The 17,695-nt window shown below is 40.6% G+C and overlaps 2 protein-coding genes and 1 long non-coding RNA gene across 3 annotated transcripts; 1 reads left to right on the top strand and 2 right to left on the bottom strand.

The window, feature by feature from the left end:
* Positions 1–1,220: 1,220 nt before the first annotated feature.
* Positions 1,221–2,045, bottom strand: LOC121304440. Its single transcript, XR_005947952.1, has 2 exons — positions 1,975–2,045; positions 1,221–1,943 (listed from the first exon to the last, which is right to left on the bottom strand). It is a non-coding gene; the product is annotated as an uncharacterized LOC121304440 (long non-coding RNA).
* A 51-nt stretch (positions 2,046–2,096) lies between these two features.
* On the bottom strand, positions 2,097–11,938 carry LOC121304439 (lysosomal thioesterase PPT2-A-like). Its single transcript, XM_041235606.1, has 8 exons — positions 11,549–11,938; positions 7,182–7,335; positions 6,142–6,237; positions 5,648–5,755; positions 4,830–4,913; positions 4,324–4,408; positions 3,560–3,614; positions 2,097–2,797 (listed from the first exon to the last, which is right to left on the bottom strand). Exons 1-8 carry the CDS (start codon positions 11,720–11,722, stop codon positions 2,654–2,656), a joined length of 900 nt encoding a protein of 299 aa, XP_041091540.1. The 5' UTR covers positions 11,723–11,938; the 3' UTR covers positions 2,097–2,653.
* A 1,276-nt stretch (positions 11,939–13,214) lies between these two features.
* On the top strand, positions 13,215–17,683 carry LOC121304350 (nuclear factor 7, brain-like). Its single transcript, XM_041235440.1, has 6 exons — positions 13,215–13,910; positions 14,053–14,148; positions 15,172–15,405; positions 15,770–15,870; positions 16,006–16,121; positions 16,825–17,683. Exons 1-6 carry the CDS (start codon positions 13,506–13,508, stop codon positions 17,367–17,369), a joined length of 1,497 nt encoding a protein of 498 aa, XP_041091374.1. The 5' UTR covers positions 13,215–13,505; the 3' UTR covers positions 17,370–17,683.
* The last annotated feature ends 12 nt before the right edge of the window (positions 17,684–17,695 follow it).

The following is a 17,695-nucleotide window of genomic DNA, read 5'->3' as shown; positions in this document are numbered from 1 at the left end:
GCTCACTATATGCATGTTATTTTCATGCAAGCTTAAACTCAGAATAATCAACTTCAGATTACATTTTCGCACGACGGGGGTTCAAAGCATGCTGGGATTTGTAGTTTTAAAAGGTAAAAACAGTTACAGCAGGAACGTGCTACAACGTGAACATACATTATTGAATCACTATATGTAATATGTAAAAATATTTAAAAATGTAACCGTTGTCCAAAAATATTTAAAGCACACATAAAAATGGACGCAATTTAGCTTCACAAAAACATTTAATAAAATTATTGACAGATTTTTTTTTGGTTTGTTTCTAATACATTTTATTTTAAAATACACCTTAAAATGTTTGTGTACAAAATGTAATCCACATTAGTAAGTTGTTTATTGCCAGGTAAACAAAACACACAATCATAGAAACACAAGGTTACAATGACTTACAGATCCCTTACCAAACTCTGAGCAAACCGATTCCACCCGTCCTTGTGATGAAGTCTTTGCACCCGCTACCTACATCCCTTCCTGTGCGACGCACTCTCCAGTCACGTAAGTGAAGCTGACAGACAGCACAGGAAGTGATTTCGTACCAGCATGCAACAGCAACATATTGCACAACAAAATAAACAGTATATCTGATTCACCCCAGAGTGGTTTCTTCTCGTCCAACATAATTCGACAGTGTTTGCAATTATATTACGATGCAATTCAAATGTACATAAATAATATTTGCTTGATGTTTTAATTAGCACCAGAAAGACTAACAGCCACCGAACACGTCCATTAATATCAAACACTACCATACAAGTTCCTCGTAAGAATGAATATTGCAATTCCCTTATTATGTCCACACTTCTCCCAAACAGGGGTTTTTTGTAATCGTAATTATTATAACATATATTTCTATCTGTCTCTCTTTAGCTATGGCAGTCTTATATTTAGTGATACACCAATACTGCCCGTGATGGGGTGCGTGTGCGTGTGCGTGTGCGTGTGCGTGTGTGTGTGTGTGCGTGCGGGGGGTGGGTGTACATCCTCCATAATATACAGCTATCCTCTCAATAGAACAGGTTTTTTTTTTTTTAATAAAAAGACAAAATGTTTCTACTGGTGCCATGTGAAAGATTCTCCAGATATATATATAAAAATGCAAGCGAGACAAACTTACATACAAAATTGTGATAGTCAGTAACTTGGGCTACAGAATGCCCAAAACCAAGTTTCATCTTGTATATATAAAAAAAAAAAAAAAACTAAGCCCAACCTAGCCCCTCCCCTCCTCCGCCTCCAACAACACACGCAGCTGTGACATTCTTTACCACAGCAGCTGGAGTTCAAGAATGCCCTAACCAAGTTTCTTCACAAATTGCATTACACTGATGAAGGCACTAGCCGAATTTCACAATCAATAATTCACAAGGCAATGCTGAGAGATCACGGTACATGTGCTATACACCACCTCATTCGCACAGTGTAACAACTAGCATTGTAGAATATCAAACCTCTTTATATCAACTAGCATTGTAGAATATCAAACCTCTTTATATCAACTAGCATTGTAGAATATCAAACCTCTATATCAACTAGCATTGTAGAATATCAAACCTCTTTATATCAACCAGCATTGTAGGGTATCAAACCTCTTTATATCAACCAGCATTGTAGAATATCAAACCTCTTTATATCAACCAGCATTGTAGAATATCAAACCTCTTTATATCAACCAGCATTGTAGAATATCAAACCTCTTTATATCAACCAGCATTGTAGAATATCAAACCTCTTTATATCAACCAGCATTGTAGAATATCAAACCTCTTTATATCAACCAGCATTGTAGAATATCAAACCTCTTTATATCAGCTAGCATTGTAGAATATCAAACCTCTTTATATCAACCAGCATTGTAGAATATCAAACCTCTTTATATCAACCAGCATTGTAGAATATCAAACCTCTTTATATCAGCATTGTAGAATATCAAACCTCTTTATATCAACCAGCATTGTAGAATATCAAACCTCTTTATATCAGCTAGCATTGTAGAATATCAAACCTTATTATTATTATTGTATATCAAACCTCTTTATATCACTGTCCTTCATTTTTCATTATTATTATTATTATTATTATTTAAAAATGTAAGTTCAAATGACAGGTTTTCCCTTTTGAAATGTCCTTCGTTTTTCATTTTAGGATGTTTGCAATCTTTGAGCGCTTCTCGTTGCAACAGTGCAGTTAGTGAAAGACTTGAATTCTTTTTTTTTTGACAAGACTGTGTTAAGGTGCTTTCACCTGATCTCAGAAGCTGCTCTTCAGTGCTAGCTGCCTGGCATAGATTTATGCAACACGGGCTAGACCAATATCAAACATTTTGACTAGAAATCTTTTTTAGTATACTCTAAAACTTAATAGTTTGGATATCCTGTTCTAATTCCTGCAGCTGTGCACTACGGTGCACTCTCATATAAAAAGGACACACTTGTGAATCTGGATTACACTACAATAGCAGGCAACTGGAACTGAGGATCAGATCCTGAGCGCCAAGCCACCTCGACACAGACTTAACAAACCCAGTATTTGAGAAACTGCAAAAGGAACCACTAAAAAGGGTTGCAGGTTGACAGTAAAGAAGGTGTGTTCTGCAGTTTATCCGTGGTACTGTTTATGTAAGCCACTTGGCGATGCACTCTGTGTAGACGGTCTGGTTGGAGTGCCACTTGATGTGCTGCACGCCGCTCATCTCATAGGCAACCAGGTCTCCCCTGGCATCCAGGGTCTTCAGACCAAACGTGTCCTTCAGATAAACCTGGAGCAAGAGAAAATGAACGGGAAGATCCAAACACAGGCCCGGATTCAGAAAGCAGGTGTCCTTTCAGTAGCGTTTAAAAAAGGGGGCAGTCTGATCAACCCACGTGCCCCGCTGCGATCGTCTTATATGTAAAGATTGACGGCCGTGTTTTTTTTTGTTTGTTTTTGAAAGAGAAACAAAACAACTGAAGAGTGCTTCAGATATTTTCAGGTCACATGACTTTGGATGTTTGATTGGCGTCAACAGGTGTTTCTCTTTTTCATTTATTTATTTGTTTTTTTTTGTCGATCTGCTTTTAAATCTGTAATCATGTCATGTGACCCAGGATTGGAAATAACAGTCCTATTGCACTTTCACACATTCCAGCTTTTACTATGAGCTTCACTAGTCCCAGTGTGCTGCTGTCTTATTAAACTCATAGTAAAACCTGGACTGGATCGAACTGCTATGCAATGGGAGTCTTTCCTGTGACCTTTCAACTATGCCAGCCCCACCTACTCTGTCTATATATAATGTAACTGAATACAAATATAAAACACTAGAGCCACGCGATTGCAGCAAGCATCATAAAAGTTGATCAAGCCTGTAATTTAAAAGAATAAAACTGAAGTCTAGTATCATGCTAGGTTATTGGTGATGCACACATTTGACTGGCTCCGACAGTCACAATGCTCTGCTATAACTGCAAACATGTGACCGGATGAGGATACGGTGAATCACGCCTTCAGCATCAAACTAGAGAATTAAAACTTTACTCACCATCTGGTCTCTCATCTCCACAACCGTCTCGTTCTTATCGTAGAACCCAAAGTGGCTACAAGAGGAGAGAGAGAGGCATTTTTAAACACAGTCGCCTCTGCATACAAGAACGCCTCCTAAGAGAACGCGAGAGTAATCTAGAGCTCCTGCTGAATTTAATGAGTGCAGGGCTGTGCTGTGTTAATAACCACTGTGTTAAAATTCCTTCTCGTATTCAGAATTACTGTAAGAGCTGTTCCTGCATTTTCACTGCATGCAGGGGTGCTTTGTTAATTTAGTTTGTCAGCTAGTTTATTAACATACACTTCCCTGTTGTCTTTCTCTTGCCTGTTCTGTTCATTTCATACGCTGACACACGTGCGTCATGACAAGCAACACATTTGTATTTATTGATTCATATCTTCACTTGCTTCTCGAGGGGTGTCCTCTTAGCCAGAGACTACTGTGTATATATCGATATTTCTCGAACTTTAAATATAAAATCAGACAGACAAGAGACAAGCAACTTTTCTTGGTGAAGGGCCAAATGTTTCTGCCCAGTAAGTTACAGCCTGGAGCCACCTCTATGGAAGTGTAGAGTAGAGGGCTTTCAACACATCGCCATGTTTGCTACTTCTACAATATTTCTGTATATGTGCTGCATTAAAATTTATCAATGACTCTATGACTTGCCATGCCAAAGACCACCGGAATTTGAAACTGCATTAGGACAGCAAGAAAGAAAGAAAGAAAGAAAGAAAGAAAGAAAGACAGAAAGCACTTACCTGGACTGCCAAGGTGTGATGACACCATCGTCTGGACCTCCGATTAAAATAAGCTTCCTGATTCGCAAGAAATTCTTCTTCCAGACTGAAACACAGAAAGAGTAGAGTCAGGGCTCGGGCTGCAGTGAACTGTATCATTTACAGACCTCTACACACGGGGCCAGATTCACAAAGAAGAAACACAACCCTCATCAGAAACTCAAGTCAGTGCCAGCACTAACCGAAACACTGTTCAAGCTACAGCATAGCAAACGGATAACGTGCTGAGGGTATTAGCGGATGAGAGCAGAGTCTAATATAAAGGTGTAGTGGACGACTGAATCAGGCTCTGACTGCATAGCAGATTCACCCAATCTCAGGCGATTAGCTCAGGCGAGTCTTGCAAAACAAGGAATGGATTAAACTGTGATGCAATGGGAGTCTTACTTCGTTCCCTGTGAATGTTCAGTAATTGTAAACTGATCCCGGATATTTTAATGTACAGAGACGGGTATAGTTAACAGTACCTGCAGCGTCTGGATTCTCTCGTTCATTGTTTAAAATGGCCAGGAAATCGCTGCTATTCAAGTACATGTCCTGGTGGTGAGGATCTGTGGGGAACAAAACATTGACAGAAAAAGCACAGCTTCCTAACACCCTCTATAGATCTGCTAAGGAATGTCACCAAGACCAGGCGAATGGACCCAAGGAGATCAAGCTACATCAAATCAGATTTCTTTTATTTTTTTACAGCCCTTTTACATGTTCATGATTTTAGCAATCGTTCAGTGTCAATCTTACTGTAATTATAAGTGTTAGATGGTGCACTTCAGTTCTAGTTGCCTGCTATAGATACATAGCAACACAGGTTAGATCAGTCAAAGTGCCTTTGTATTAGTAAGCCATCTAGTGCACAACTAGTGTATTGCTAGCAAAACAAATAAAAAAAAAAAAAAGACAAAAAGTGTTTGCTCTTACTTCTGTTCGCTTCGTGGTACAAGAACAAAAGCACAACAGAGCTCAGTGAAGGTCAAACAGTTCTTCAATGAATAGGTGTGTTTTATAGTTGGCTTGAATACACGCTCTCCCTATTTCATTTCATTAACAAAATAGCACACCTTTGAAACGATCATTTTATCTTATTATGCATCACACATGTAGCCAATCTGGACCGTCGCATGTACAGTGATACCTATCATATCGCAACCTGCCTATAGCGATACATATCCTGACATTGCTGTATTGTTACATTCATATTTTTAATATGTGTATATGAAATCAGTGTCCGGTTTATTGGCACTGTGATACATCAGCATCGAAGACATTTAAAAAGCCTCCAGCTCACCGTTCCAGTAGTTGCAGATGGACAAGCCCTGCCCCACGCGAGTGTAACAGAAGTGAAAGAGATTGGTCTTGACCAAAGTGGGGAACACCCACTTCAGATAATCCGTGTCTGTGAAGAGAGAAGGGAATGTAGGCTGACGATGTGGGATCATTCACTGGCCTCTTATCCCTGCCTTCCACTTTCCTCTGGAGGTTAGCCGCTTCAACTGAGCCTAGTAAGTGACCCCCCCCGGGGGGGGGCTAGGTGCCCGAAGTTGACCAGAGGGTTCCAGGCAGGGGTGGGGGGGCTAGGTGGCATCTCTTTATTGCTACTAGTCATTCCATCAGCTATTTCGAGTTAGTAAACTAAACTTACTTTACATTGTCTTTCTTTTCCTGTTAGCAATGTGTGTATACAGATCTACAGATATCTATACCCATATACAAGCACGTATCCATTTGCTATATATGTAGATTTTTGTATGGAACTCCCTGGTCATCTGTAAGGCTCCTTACCTCCGTACTGACCAGCCTGCGGAGAGGACAGGGAGATGAAGGTGTCCACATTGTGATCCGGAAGAGTGGAGAGAATCCCGCGACACACCAGCCCGCCTGAGCCAGGGAACAGAGAGATCCGGTTTTAAAAGAAATCAAAAGAAATCACACAGATTAGCATGTCGTGGTTACAACAGCAAAAGAATTAAGATCGCCCCAATTCATAGTGTTTGCAATCATATGCAGTTACTCAAATGCTGGGTTTATATACTGTAGGTGCTTTGACCAGAGTTCAGAAGCAGCTCTTCAGTTCCAGCTGCCAGATTCTCTTTCACCTGGTCGTATGCATCACACACGCTAGATCGAAAGTGTTTGTATTGGTTGTTACACCATTAGAAGATTCATATTTGCATTTGATTGGCTCTAGTGTACAGGTACTGATTACAAGCAATTCAAAACTGCTGCTCAAAAGATTAAAAACCAAAAAAATGAAGCTACTAGGCGTGCAATGATACATTAATGTCACAATATCATGCGTATCACGATATGGTGTGTATCACAATACATGTGATGATCCTGATGGGCTACTTGCATGATGCACAATAAGATCAAATGATTTAATGATGGCCCAGTTTGTTAAAAGAAAAACAGAAATCAATGAGACAGGAACAGTGTATTGATACCAAGTACAAAACACTCTGAATCTTCACTCGAGAACAGTTTGGTGAGCGGAGTTATTGTGCTCGTGGTTTTGAATGACGATACAATACATCACTTAGAGGAAGCATCACTGTTCAACAATACACAATGAATCCTTACACTCCTGGAAGATGCTTCGACTCTCAATGTGGTTTTTGCCCCAGAACTTTTTCATCATCGATTTATTAAACCCAAAGTTAGCACGCTTCACAAATTGAGACCTTTAGCAGGAAATGCATCTCCTTTGAGAAACGCAACAGATTAAAATGTTCAAATCTGCCATAGTTTTACTGTGGAGAGTAGCAGATGAGATCAGCCTGTCAGATGAGTGTTGCATGATGTTATAGCTGCCATGGTTTTACCCTGAGAGTAGCAGATGAGATGCACCCCTTTGGCTGAGTTTTGCATGATGGGATAGATGGCGTCCTTGAAGCCCTCCACTTGTTTCCACATAGGCTGCAGGCTCTCGCTGTGATCGAAGAGGTCGATGACCGTGACATTGGTGCCGGGGTGAGTCTGCAAAAAAAAGACCACGAGCCGGTCAGAGACATGCGCCCACCACACCAGGGGACACAAAACCACAAGAGTGCTAGCCTCACTTAAACATTTCTCATAGTAAAAGCATAGCCACGTGTAACCTAGCACAGTGATAGCACGGTAAACTACAGGGAAGCACTGTAAATCACAGAGAGGTATGGTAAAGAATATATAAAAAAAACATGGGCAGCTATGTTAAATGCACAGTGCAACCATGGAAAAATGAGTTTATATAACACAGCAGATCACACCAAAGTATGCAAATGACTATGCAGAAATGGACATAAGACTCCTATTGCAGTGTATACTGTATAAGTAACAACCTCAGGTGTGTCTTTAAAACTCACAAAAGTATTACTTCCATCCCTCTGCTCTTAAGTCTTTAAATACCCTTTTTACTTTTTATTTATTGCTACAATGTGCACTTACAGTTCATGCATTTTCAAATCTATCCGACAAGCCTTGCAGTCACAAGTTTTTACAGAAATATCCATCGAAGATACTAGGCTAGATTCTCAAAGCTTGTCATTAGCCCACAGTCTGCACGCTGCACGCTCAGGCTAATGACTAGAGCTATCAGCAATATGAAACAGTAGAGAAGCATGACTAACAGCTACTGCAAGAACAGACAGACGCCTTCATACCGCAAACGGAAGAGGACGGTGCAGTAGAATGTATTTTTAGCGTCTGCGTGTTTGCATTATTCTTCCATAGTTTCTAAAAGCTGGCTGGTTCCAAACTGAAACTGGAAGACTATAGATAAAGACAAGCTGGAATCATACAGAAGGACATCGTCTGTCTGCAGTACTAATGAAAATGAAATTTCTGTTATGAACAGACAGTCAGCAGGGCAGAATTATATAGTAGTGAAAAACTGAACAGGATTAAAAACACACTGTAGTTTAATGAAACTGAACTACGAAAGAATGTGATAAAACAATAAAGCCACCAGTCAAACTGTATAGGACTGTAGAGAATTGTTTCTGTTGCTTTTAAACTCTGGAAGAAAACTAACAGACACCAAAAAGGAGGTCTACTCCTTAAGCTGCACCACAGAAAAGACTGGCATTTTTTTTTTTTTTTTTTTTTTTTATTTGCTAAAAGAATGTTTGGTTTCTCGCGAAACCGCAAGTCAATTGTATTTTTACAACAAGCACCGAGATACCTAGCACACGTTGCAAAGACGATGCACAGCTTGATCTGAAGAAAGTAGTTCTCTAAATGAATTTGCTTAATGCAGGTTTACAACATGCATGCTCCCATATATTGCACTTGTTATATAAACACTCCACGAATCTTCAGAGAATGCTGGTGCGTTTATTTCACCCAGCAGGATAAATGACCCTTCTGGGGCTTGTCCTAGTTAGTCAGCCTCAATCCTGGAATAATAACTACAACACATGGTCTAGGAGTTATTATTTCACAATTTAAAAAAATAAATGGATAGGTCTAAAAAGAGATACTTCACGATTGAACATAAGATTCATGAAAGCAGAAAACAATAGCATTTTTCTCTACTCTTACTATACAGTAAATGTGGCAAAAAATATTTATACCAAAACAAGAATTGCTAAACTACCGAATATGTGTTTGTTTTCAAGGTGCTAAAATTGGACAATCTGTGGGGAAAAAAAAACAGCCTTAATCATGGTGCATCCTCTATCTCTTCTTTCACAATGTATGTACTTACTAACTTGAAGAGGGGGCGATTATCCATTCAGGGACAAGAAGCCTGAGTCGTGTTATCTGCCCCACTTAGAGTCCAGTGACCTTTCATGTTCCCTCTGAAGTGATATCAAGTATCTGACTGTATTTACATTTCATGGCTGTTTAAAGCACACAGTCCCAAGCCTTTGCTGTGTTTTTAGGGGAATGCACAGGCCAATCCTATTCAGCGCTGTGATAATCGCTCTAACTCCTGGGTTATAGAAATGGCTATGGTGACTAATGAACTTGTTATCTCATGAATAGTCTGCACTGTTGGGAATTACTCCCAGCTTATTTCCTTACAAAGAGCTACACATTCCCTCTTAATCCAATCAAGCCTGTTTGCAAAAGAAAAACTATATATTTGAACATGAAACAAACATTGCTCAAGTCAAACATTACCCATGTGTTCAAAAACAAACGCAGATAGTTTGTCTGCTTGTAAAATGTTTCACAGTACAGGATCATGAAGTGGAACTGGGACTACCATACTGGAATGCAGTTCTAAACCACTGTCCTCCAACCATCTGGCATTAGAATGTCAACAGCCAATCAGGAGGCATTTAAGTCATCTGCAATCAGGTGACACGCTGCCTGACTACTCCAGCAAAACTGCTTCTGAAAATACTCCTCAACTGCTTTTCTGTCGGGACAGGGAACATAAGAAAGTTTACAAACGAGAGGAGGCCATTCGGCCCATCTTGCTCCTTTGGTTGTCAGTAGCTTATTGATCCCAGAATCTCATCAAGCAGCTTCTTGAAGGATCCCAGGGTGTCAGCTTCAACAACATTACTGGGGAGTTGATTCCAAACTGTCACGATTCTCTGTGTAAAAAAAGTGCCTCCTATTTTCTGTTCTGAATGCCCCCTTATCTAATCTCCACTTGTGACCCCTGGTCCTTGTTTCTTTTTTCAGGTTGCAAAAGTCCCTTAAGTCGACACTGTCAATATTTTTTAGAATTTTGAATGCTTGAATTAGGTCGCCACGTAGTCTTCTTTGTTCAAGACTGAACAGATTCAATTCTTTTAGCCTGTCTGCATATGACATGCCTTTCAAATCCGGAATAATTCTGGTCGCTCTTCTTTGCACTCTTTCTAGAGCAGCAATATCCTTTTTATAGCAAGGTGACCAGAACTGAACACAATATTCTAGACGAGATCATACTAATGCAACCTCATCTCTTCTATCTGTATTACGCTCTGGTTTGTTTTGATGGGGGTGAGAGGGGACACGCATAAACCACAGTCCATAAAACTCAGTGTTTTTCAATCTATTATATTTTAGCTGCCGGACATGAGCCAAGTTATTAAAAGCAGGTAGGTCATTTCTCATATGAGGAGCCATTTCAGACAAAAGTGTGTCAATGCAGAGAGAGACCAAAGCCATTTATAGATGAATAATAATAAAATATATAGTCTCTCTCTCATCTGAAACAGCTCCTCGTGGGCAAAGGGGTATTTGGAGCAGCAATGTATCATTACAATATGATCCTATTGACGTCTGAAAATCAGGGATTGGTAGGGACTGTTAACAATGTACCCATGGGATTGATGCCAGTGGCAATGCTACAGCCCTCCTCACAGGTCGACTTTGAAAACGTCTCCTCCCTGTGCATAATGTACCAGGAAAACGCTGGGACTGACAGTGCTGCCATTCTACCAATAGCAGGGGGTTAAATAAACCACATAACAAACGCAGCTAGTCTGATGCAGATGCAGCCAATCTTGTTTCTTATATACAGCGTGCATGATAAAGTCCGGATATTGGCAAAATTTTAACGCACTGGTAAACGTCAGGCTTCAGGGAGTCCTGTGCAACTCCAAATGCCACACAGCTGCTTTCACACAGAGGAGTTCTCTCTTACTAATTGTGGACATTTATACCACCTTACTGGTTTAAATGTTGACATTTACCGGTAAATGACCGAATTTGGACTTTTGCCATAACAGATATAGCTAGGGTTGCCAGATTTAAGACATAAAAAAATAGCGACTTCGTTCTTCAAAACAAGACCAAAATAAGCGCAAGCTATGTTTAGAGTGCCGGGTTTATGCCTCGACTCCAGTTCCAATCGCGACTCCAGTTCCAATCGCGACTCCAAGCAGACAGCACGTTGGTCACTATCCAGGCTCTCAGGTTGCACGTCACGTTGCGGTGCAAAGGCAAGCGGACCGGTGCGACTACAGTGGAGAAGAACTCGGGAAAGCGAACCTAAACTCATCAGTTTGAGCTCGAAATCTCTGTAAACAAACTAGGTATGAAAGAGGACACCAAGTTTAACTTTTTCCTGAAGTTTATGCCAAGACCATAACATCAAATATATATATGTTATGCAGTAGGTCCTCCAAAACAAATACAGCTTATCATTGTAATATAATAATAATAACAACAACAACAACAACAACAACAACAACAATAATAATAATAATAATAATAATAATAATAATAATAATAATAATAATCTTCAAAGCAGATATACACTTACCTTGTTGATGTAGCCGAGGAGGGTGTGAAAGTCGCTGGAGCTGTCAAATAACCCGTGCACTATGATTATGGGTTTGTAACAAGAGACAGTGTGCAGGACAATTAAAAACAGCAGAGAGGAGACGCGTGTAGCAGAAGATCGCTTACTGTAAACAGTGTGCTGTAACTGGGTCATGATACCGTGTGCTAAGAGTTAGTTCTGTCGGTGTGTAATATATTTAAAAATACATGAATAAAAATTATAAATTGCGAACATGCAGAAGAATCGGCACCCGACGAGGTCTCGGTTTTGTTTTTAAAATAAAATGCAGCGCACGAACGCTACTTTGACAGGGCTGCAATACCCCGACGCTGCAGCTTGCAATGTTTTTATGCTCCTTCTTACCCTCGGCATGACGTCACGTCCGCCTTCCTCAGTCCCTAGCAACCAAACGCGTCCACAGCGACGCAAATGGTCCTTGGCAACAACAGCAGCATCATATCTTCAAAAACGCTTTTAATTCGAGTGACGACATTTTAATACCTTATGTGAGGAATAATTCCCCCCTGGCATGTAAAATATCATACATGTACTTGTAGCCTACTTTGTGATAAAAAATAATAATAACACATTTTTAAAAAAGCTAACGGAATCTAATTACATTTATCTCTAATTTATCTCTAATATGAAATATCTCTGTGTCTCTCTATATTTTAGCTTGCAAGCAAATGAAAGAAACATATCGTGTTAAAAAATGTTGCATTTGTTTGATTTAAGTCACTAATGGTCTGATTTTACGGTATGTGTTTCTATCGTATAGAACAAGTGTGTAATTTAACTCGCAAGCCATTGATTAACTAACCCTATCCGCATGCTGCTTATGTGTGCAGCGACAGCCTAAAAACCCTGATCCTTGAACCCTAGCTAGGAACAACAAGTCAATAAAAATAGATATCTGTTAATGTGAACGTTTTTACCAGAACTAGTCAACTGGGTGAATACAAGTTAGTGTAAAAGCTGTGTTTGAGCAGCTGTTTGTATCGGTGAAGCAATGGGCGTTGACTCCCAATGGTTCAAACGTCTTTTATGGATTCAACGTGGTCCTTTTTTTTAATTTTACGTTTTCTTTTATTTGAAAAAGCACACGCTATTCTGAAAAGCAACATCTCATGTAATCTCACGTAATCTCCGATCATAATCTTAACAATAAATCAGTTAAAACAAATAAATCAAACAAAGCAGGTTTTATTTATAATGCCTATTCGTGTTTTAGTAAATGTGAATATTCTTCTCAACCCCCAGCAATCACCAAACACGTTTTACAGCCAATCACAGTATTGTGTTCATTTGTATATAAATTAATTATTCAAAAATGCCAATAGGAATGCTCAGAGATTAAACTTTGAAGCGAGCAAATAAAGCTTCGTCAGACGACCCCCCCCCCCAAGGGGGTAGGTAGGGTAGGTTAGGGTAGGGTCAGTGACCATTTGTAAACCCCAACCGCACAACCCATGCAATGAAAAAACTTGCCTCCTGTACCAAACCCATGGGGTTCATCCAAATAGTTTTTTGACGAACTTAGACAAGAGGAAGCGAACCCGTAATAGAGAATACAGAACAATATTCACTTTCATATTCTCTTTTTCAAGGGAGACCCGGTCGACAAGGTGGCATTTAAAACAACACAAAATACACAACTTTTTTTATGCCCTATGTATTTGTTTAACTGCGACTATTGTAACGTTACTGGATTAAGAAAGAATAAAGAAAAAATAGTAATGTTGTTTGAAAGTGTTTTGCTTTGCTTTGCATCACTGTAATCAACGGTTTCCGCACAGTAACAAGGACGGCGACTTGCAAATAACAAACAGGTCAAAAACGCCCTGTTGTGAAGCAATGCTTCAAATGTGAAACTGAAAGCAATCTTAAAGTGATCGACGCGACTTCACTCAGAAAAGAGAGACGAGCAGCTTGGAAAATGGCGAGCAGAGACCTGACGGATGAGCTGCAGTGTCCAATCTGCCTGGACCTGTTCACAGACCCGGTTACATTAGACTGTGATCACACTCTATGCAGGCCCTGTATTGAGGATTACTTGTTGAACCAGGGAAAGATGTGTCCGGAGTGCAGAGCACCGATTACTGGGGGGGATTTCAAGACTAGCCGGGTGCTAAAGAATTTAGCAGACAAGGCCAGGCAGCTGAAACAAGCCGAGAAGAAACCCGAAGCTGGTCAGGCTGAAGCAACCTGCACTCTGCATGATGAAAAACTGAAGCTGTTTTGTGAAACGGATGACATGCTGATCTGCGTTATCTGTCGAGATGCCTCAGAGCACCAGGGTCACACCTTCAAGCCTCTTGCTGAAGCCCTGCAGAGTCGTCAGGTCAGCTCGACTTCATTTACTTGCTTTCTCGTTTCCTCTATTATAGCAATGCGATTTCCTCACAGTGAATTATCTCATGGAGCTAAATAAAAAATTTTGCAATCTGGAGATGGCTGATTTCAGCTTTTCTTTTCAAATGCAGGAGGAGTTAAATGTCGCTCTGCAGTTCCTGATGCGTGATAACAAAGCTGTGCGACAACTGGAAAACAATCAGAACAGGGAAATTGCCAAAACAAAAGTGAGTGGCAGGTATTATTTATTTATTTATTTATTTATTTATTTATTTTTTCCTGAACTAAATATGCCTTCAAATAAATAAATAAAACAACATGGTTTGTTGTAGACTTTCACCCTGTGTGGAGTTTTGTCTGACTGGAGTTAGAAATAGTAAATAAAAAATATAGTGAGTGTCAATGAGAAGCCCCCACAAGTATAGGAATACAAAAATACATCAGAAATGCTGATGTTAAAATACGTTTATGTTTAAGAGCAACACTTTAAATGCTATATTGTTTTTTACTTAAGCACTGGTACATTTGTGTAGCCTTCCACAATAACACATGCGATTTTTAAAACAGTTTTGTATAATACTGTAGCATGCACGGGGGAAGGCAGCAGCAGGGCTGGTAAGTGAGGTAATCACATACAAAGACATATGCTCCTTGCAGTGGAGAAGGCTCTTTTGTACAGTGGTATCGGCGCTATGCTTTAGTGTGAGAGGTCCCGGGTTCGCCTGTGTGTGAATTGCCTTGCCCTGTGTGAGGAGCCTGCATGCTGCGGGAACTGGGATCCCTGCAATACTTTCTTTTTTTTTTTGGGGGGGGGGGGGGGGGGGGCTTCGATAATAATTTCTTGTTTAGGCTTTGTGGATCTCGAACTGGATGTTGCCATTCATTGTTTCAACGTGTGTGTCTGGGTTTTGTCCAGTAGATGGAGCTGCTGTTGTTTTTAAGTCAACATCAATGTTCTTTTCAGTTCGCCAGTCAAAGAAAACTTTCACAGCCCGTTTTGTCTGGCACTTGGTGTTATTCTCAGTTGCATTCAGTTCTAGGTTGTCTAAGTCACTGGCTGAAATAGCAGAACAGCAGGCGTGGAGACAGGCCAGCCGAACTCGAGTGCCCATCACTTATTCTAACCCCTTTATCTCCAAAGCCACCCATAATATGTTAATCCACCCGGGACCCTGATATGTTTTACATACTGCCGGACCGAGATCATAAACCTGCTTTTTTAAAACAATCGTTCTGCACTCCGCCCCCAGGACAGGTCTGGCTGCCTGCTGGCAGATATCACAGCCCAGTTTGCTGAGCTGCACGAGTTTCTGCACCGGCGAGAGAAGGAGGTGAAGAGAGATCTGAAAACAGCCGAGCGGAGGGCTCTGGAACCCATGGAGAGGAACCTGCAGAAGATCCAGAGAGAGCTGGGAGACGGGACTGAGCAGGCCAGGAAACTGCAGGACTCGCACAGCATCACACAGCCCGTCGCTTACCTCAAGGTGCAGCACTGCAGGCAATACAAGAGGACTGAGGCCCTTGTTAGACCTTAATCTAAATTTAGGTTAGGGGGTGTGTGATTATTGAGCAGACTTTGGAAAAGTACAGCAGGTACCTATAAATGGATTTGCACATCCTACTGTGTTGTCTCACTAGCCACGTGCTACAATATTGTACACATGTGCATTTGTATTTCATTTGTGCGAGTTTGTAATCTGAAGTAACATTCGCATTATAATGTGCCCCAGGGTATGCCAGTGTAAAAAAACCCAATATGTTTTTCATACGGGGCATTGGAGCATGTGTAAGAGGTCTATGCTGAGGGGTACAAGGGCTTGTTTTTTTTCACTATTTCTCTTTTGGCAGTGGTGGAGTGAGACTGGCGCCCCCCTTGTGAGGGAATTAAAAAACAAGCCCCCCAGGAATGCAGCAGCTGAACTAGAGGAGCAAGAGAAGCAGACAGCTTGGTAAAAGAAATATAATTTGCACATTATTAAGAGATACAGAGCAATACAGATTATGACTTTTTTAAAAATAATCTGTGCTCAATTTCGGTTTTAAATCAGGACACCCCTACCTTTTTTATCCCTTTTCTTGAACAGGTTTCAATCCAAAGTGAAAGCCCTGAGCGTGGTCCCTGACTCCCTGTGGCTTGGTCCCTACGAGACACACTTGCAGTTTTTCATTTGGAAGCAGATGTTGACAGTGATCAAAACAGGTCTGTACCATTTCTAATGGGCTACGTTCCTCTATACTGTAATCATACAAAGAGCTAGTCCATGAAAACAATCACAGGTGAATATGATTTCTGAAGCCCACGTTCTAATCTTATGCTGACATTACCTGCTGTGTGCTGGACACAGCCTCTGTTACCTGGGAGAAGCGAAAGGTTTTCGGTACTTCTCTCCTCAGCATCGTCCCTTTAAATATTGTGGGGGAAGCTAGGTCCTTGTACCCCCACCATACAAAAACAGAACTTTAAAGACAAAGACAAATATCCTGCAGCTTAAATGAACAAGCCAGCAGAAATGCTCTCTTAAACAGAGTGGATAGAGTCAGTAGTGGTAAATAATCATGAATTATCCAACTGCCTTCAACCAATATGGCATTGAAGCCAGAGTCCCTTCCCACAGTGCCCCACTACTGTGGGCAAATGTGCTCTATCAGGTTTCTCAGGGTCATAAAGCCCTACAGTTCTGGTTTGACCTGTACCCTCCATCACACAACCTAACATTTAGCACGTCTCTTGAACTACCTAATGTTACTACCTAAATAAATGAAAACCAAATGACTTTAACACTCCTTTGATGTTAAAGGTAGTCTTAAACAACTCTGTGTTGTTGCTTGGGTATTGGGTTTCTACAGCAATGATATGACAATGTAATTCCTTTACAAAACATATTAACAAGCCTGCTGTTCAGTTCCAGATCGATTGTCTTTGGAGACACAGAGCTCGGCGCTCAGACTTTCCAAGGATAGGTCAAGTGTGCGGCAGGTCGACAGGCAGAATCAACAGGAATCGCGTGAAGAGGGATACAACAGCTACATGTGTGCAATCAGTAAAGAGCAACTCACATCAGGGAGACACTACTGGGAGGTGGAGGTGGGGGCTAAGACTGACTGGGCTGTGGGGGTTAAGCAGGAAAGAAAGCCAGATACACATCTTTTTGGGAGATTAGAATTTTTTTTTAACAGGGTCAGAGGTATTATTCTGCATTTTAATGGCAACACAAATTACAGAATTGAAGCGTCTTCAGATAGCACGATCTCAGTGCATTCCCACCCCAGTAAGATCGGGGTGTACCTGGATCGTAAGAGGGGAGAGGTGGCGTTTTACAATGCTGATGACATGTCCCTCATCCACACAGTCACTGAGAAACTCACTGAACCTGTTTTTGCTTACTTGAACCCTGGGCCCTATTTGAAAGGTAACAATGCAGAGGCCTTAAAAATCTGCCGTTACTGATTAAACAGGAGTCCACAGTTTAACTTAACCGATTTTACTGAGAAAATAAGACTAGCAATAGATTTCATAAAAATTAATAAACAATTGTGTTGCGTGAATGACAGTAGCAGTAATAACCCAATGTTATCACCAAGTCAGTTCCTATATAATCAAAGCCAATTATGGTTTTTAAAAATTATTATTCAGAACAATTTCTGATGTAGGATAGTACTATGTTATTGTAAAAACTGATATTTATTCCAATATATTGCAATGTAATCTAAATACGTATTATCTAGAATTCTATTTACTTCTCTGCTAACCCCCCCCCCCCCCCCCCCCCCCAC

The sequence above is a fragment of the Polyodon spathula genome, chromosome 37 (assembly GCF_017654505.1).
Source record: "Polyodon spathula isolate WHYD16114869_AA chromosome 37, ASM1765450v1, whole genome shotgun sequence".
Lineage (NCBI taxonomy): Eukaryota > Metazoa > Chordata > Actinopteri > Acipenseriformes > Polyodontidae > Polyodon > Polyodon spathula.
The sequence above is the reverse complement of the archived record's forward strand: the minus strand, read 5'-3'. Positions and strand labels throughout refer to the sequence as shown.

What these genes read in the sequence shown, in the direction of transcription:
- LOC121304439 (XM_041235606.1), bottom strand. Translation starts at nt 11,722, where the DNA reads ATGACCCAGTTACAGCACACTGTTTACAGTAAGCGATCTTCTGCTACA. An exon ending in TCCTCGGCTACATCAACAAG is followed by an intron (nt 7,336 to 11,548) that starts GTAAGTGTATAT and finishes TTTTTTTTGCAG; the next exon opens with ACTCACCCCGGCACCAATGT. An exon ending in CATCTGCAACTACTGGAACG is followed by an intron (nt 4,914 to 5,647) that starts GTGAGCTGGAGG and finishes TGTTCCCCACAG; the next exon opens with ATCCTCACCACCAGGACATG.
- LOC121304350 (XM_041235440.1), top strand. Translation starts at nt 13,506, where the DNA reads ATGGCGAGCAGAGACCTGACGGATGAGCTGCAGTGTCCAATCTGCCTG. An exon ending in AAGCCCTGCAGAGTCGTCAG is followed by an intron (nt 13,911 to 14,052) that starts GTCAGCTCGACT and finishes TTTCAAATGCAG; the next exon opens with GAGGAGTTAAATGTCGCTCT. An exon ending in GTTGACAGTGATCAAAACAG is followed by an intron (nt 16,122 to 16,824) that starts GTCTGTACCATT and finishes CCTGCTGTTCAG; the next exon opens with TTCCAGATCGATTGTCTTTG.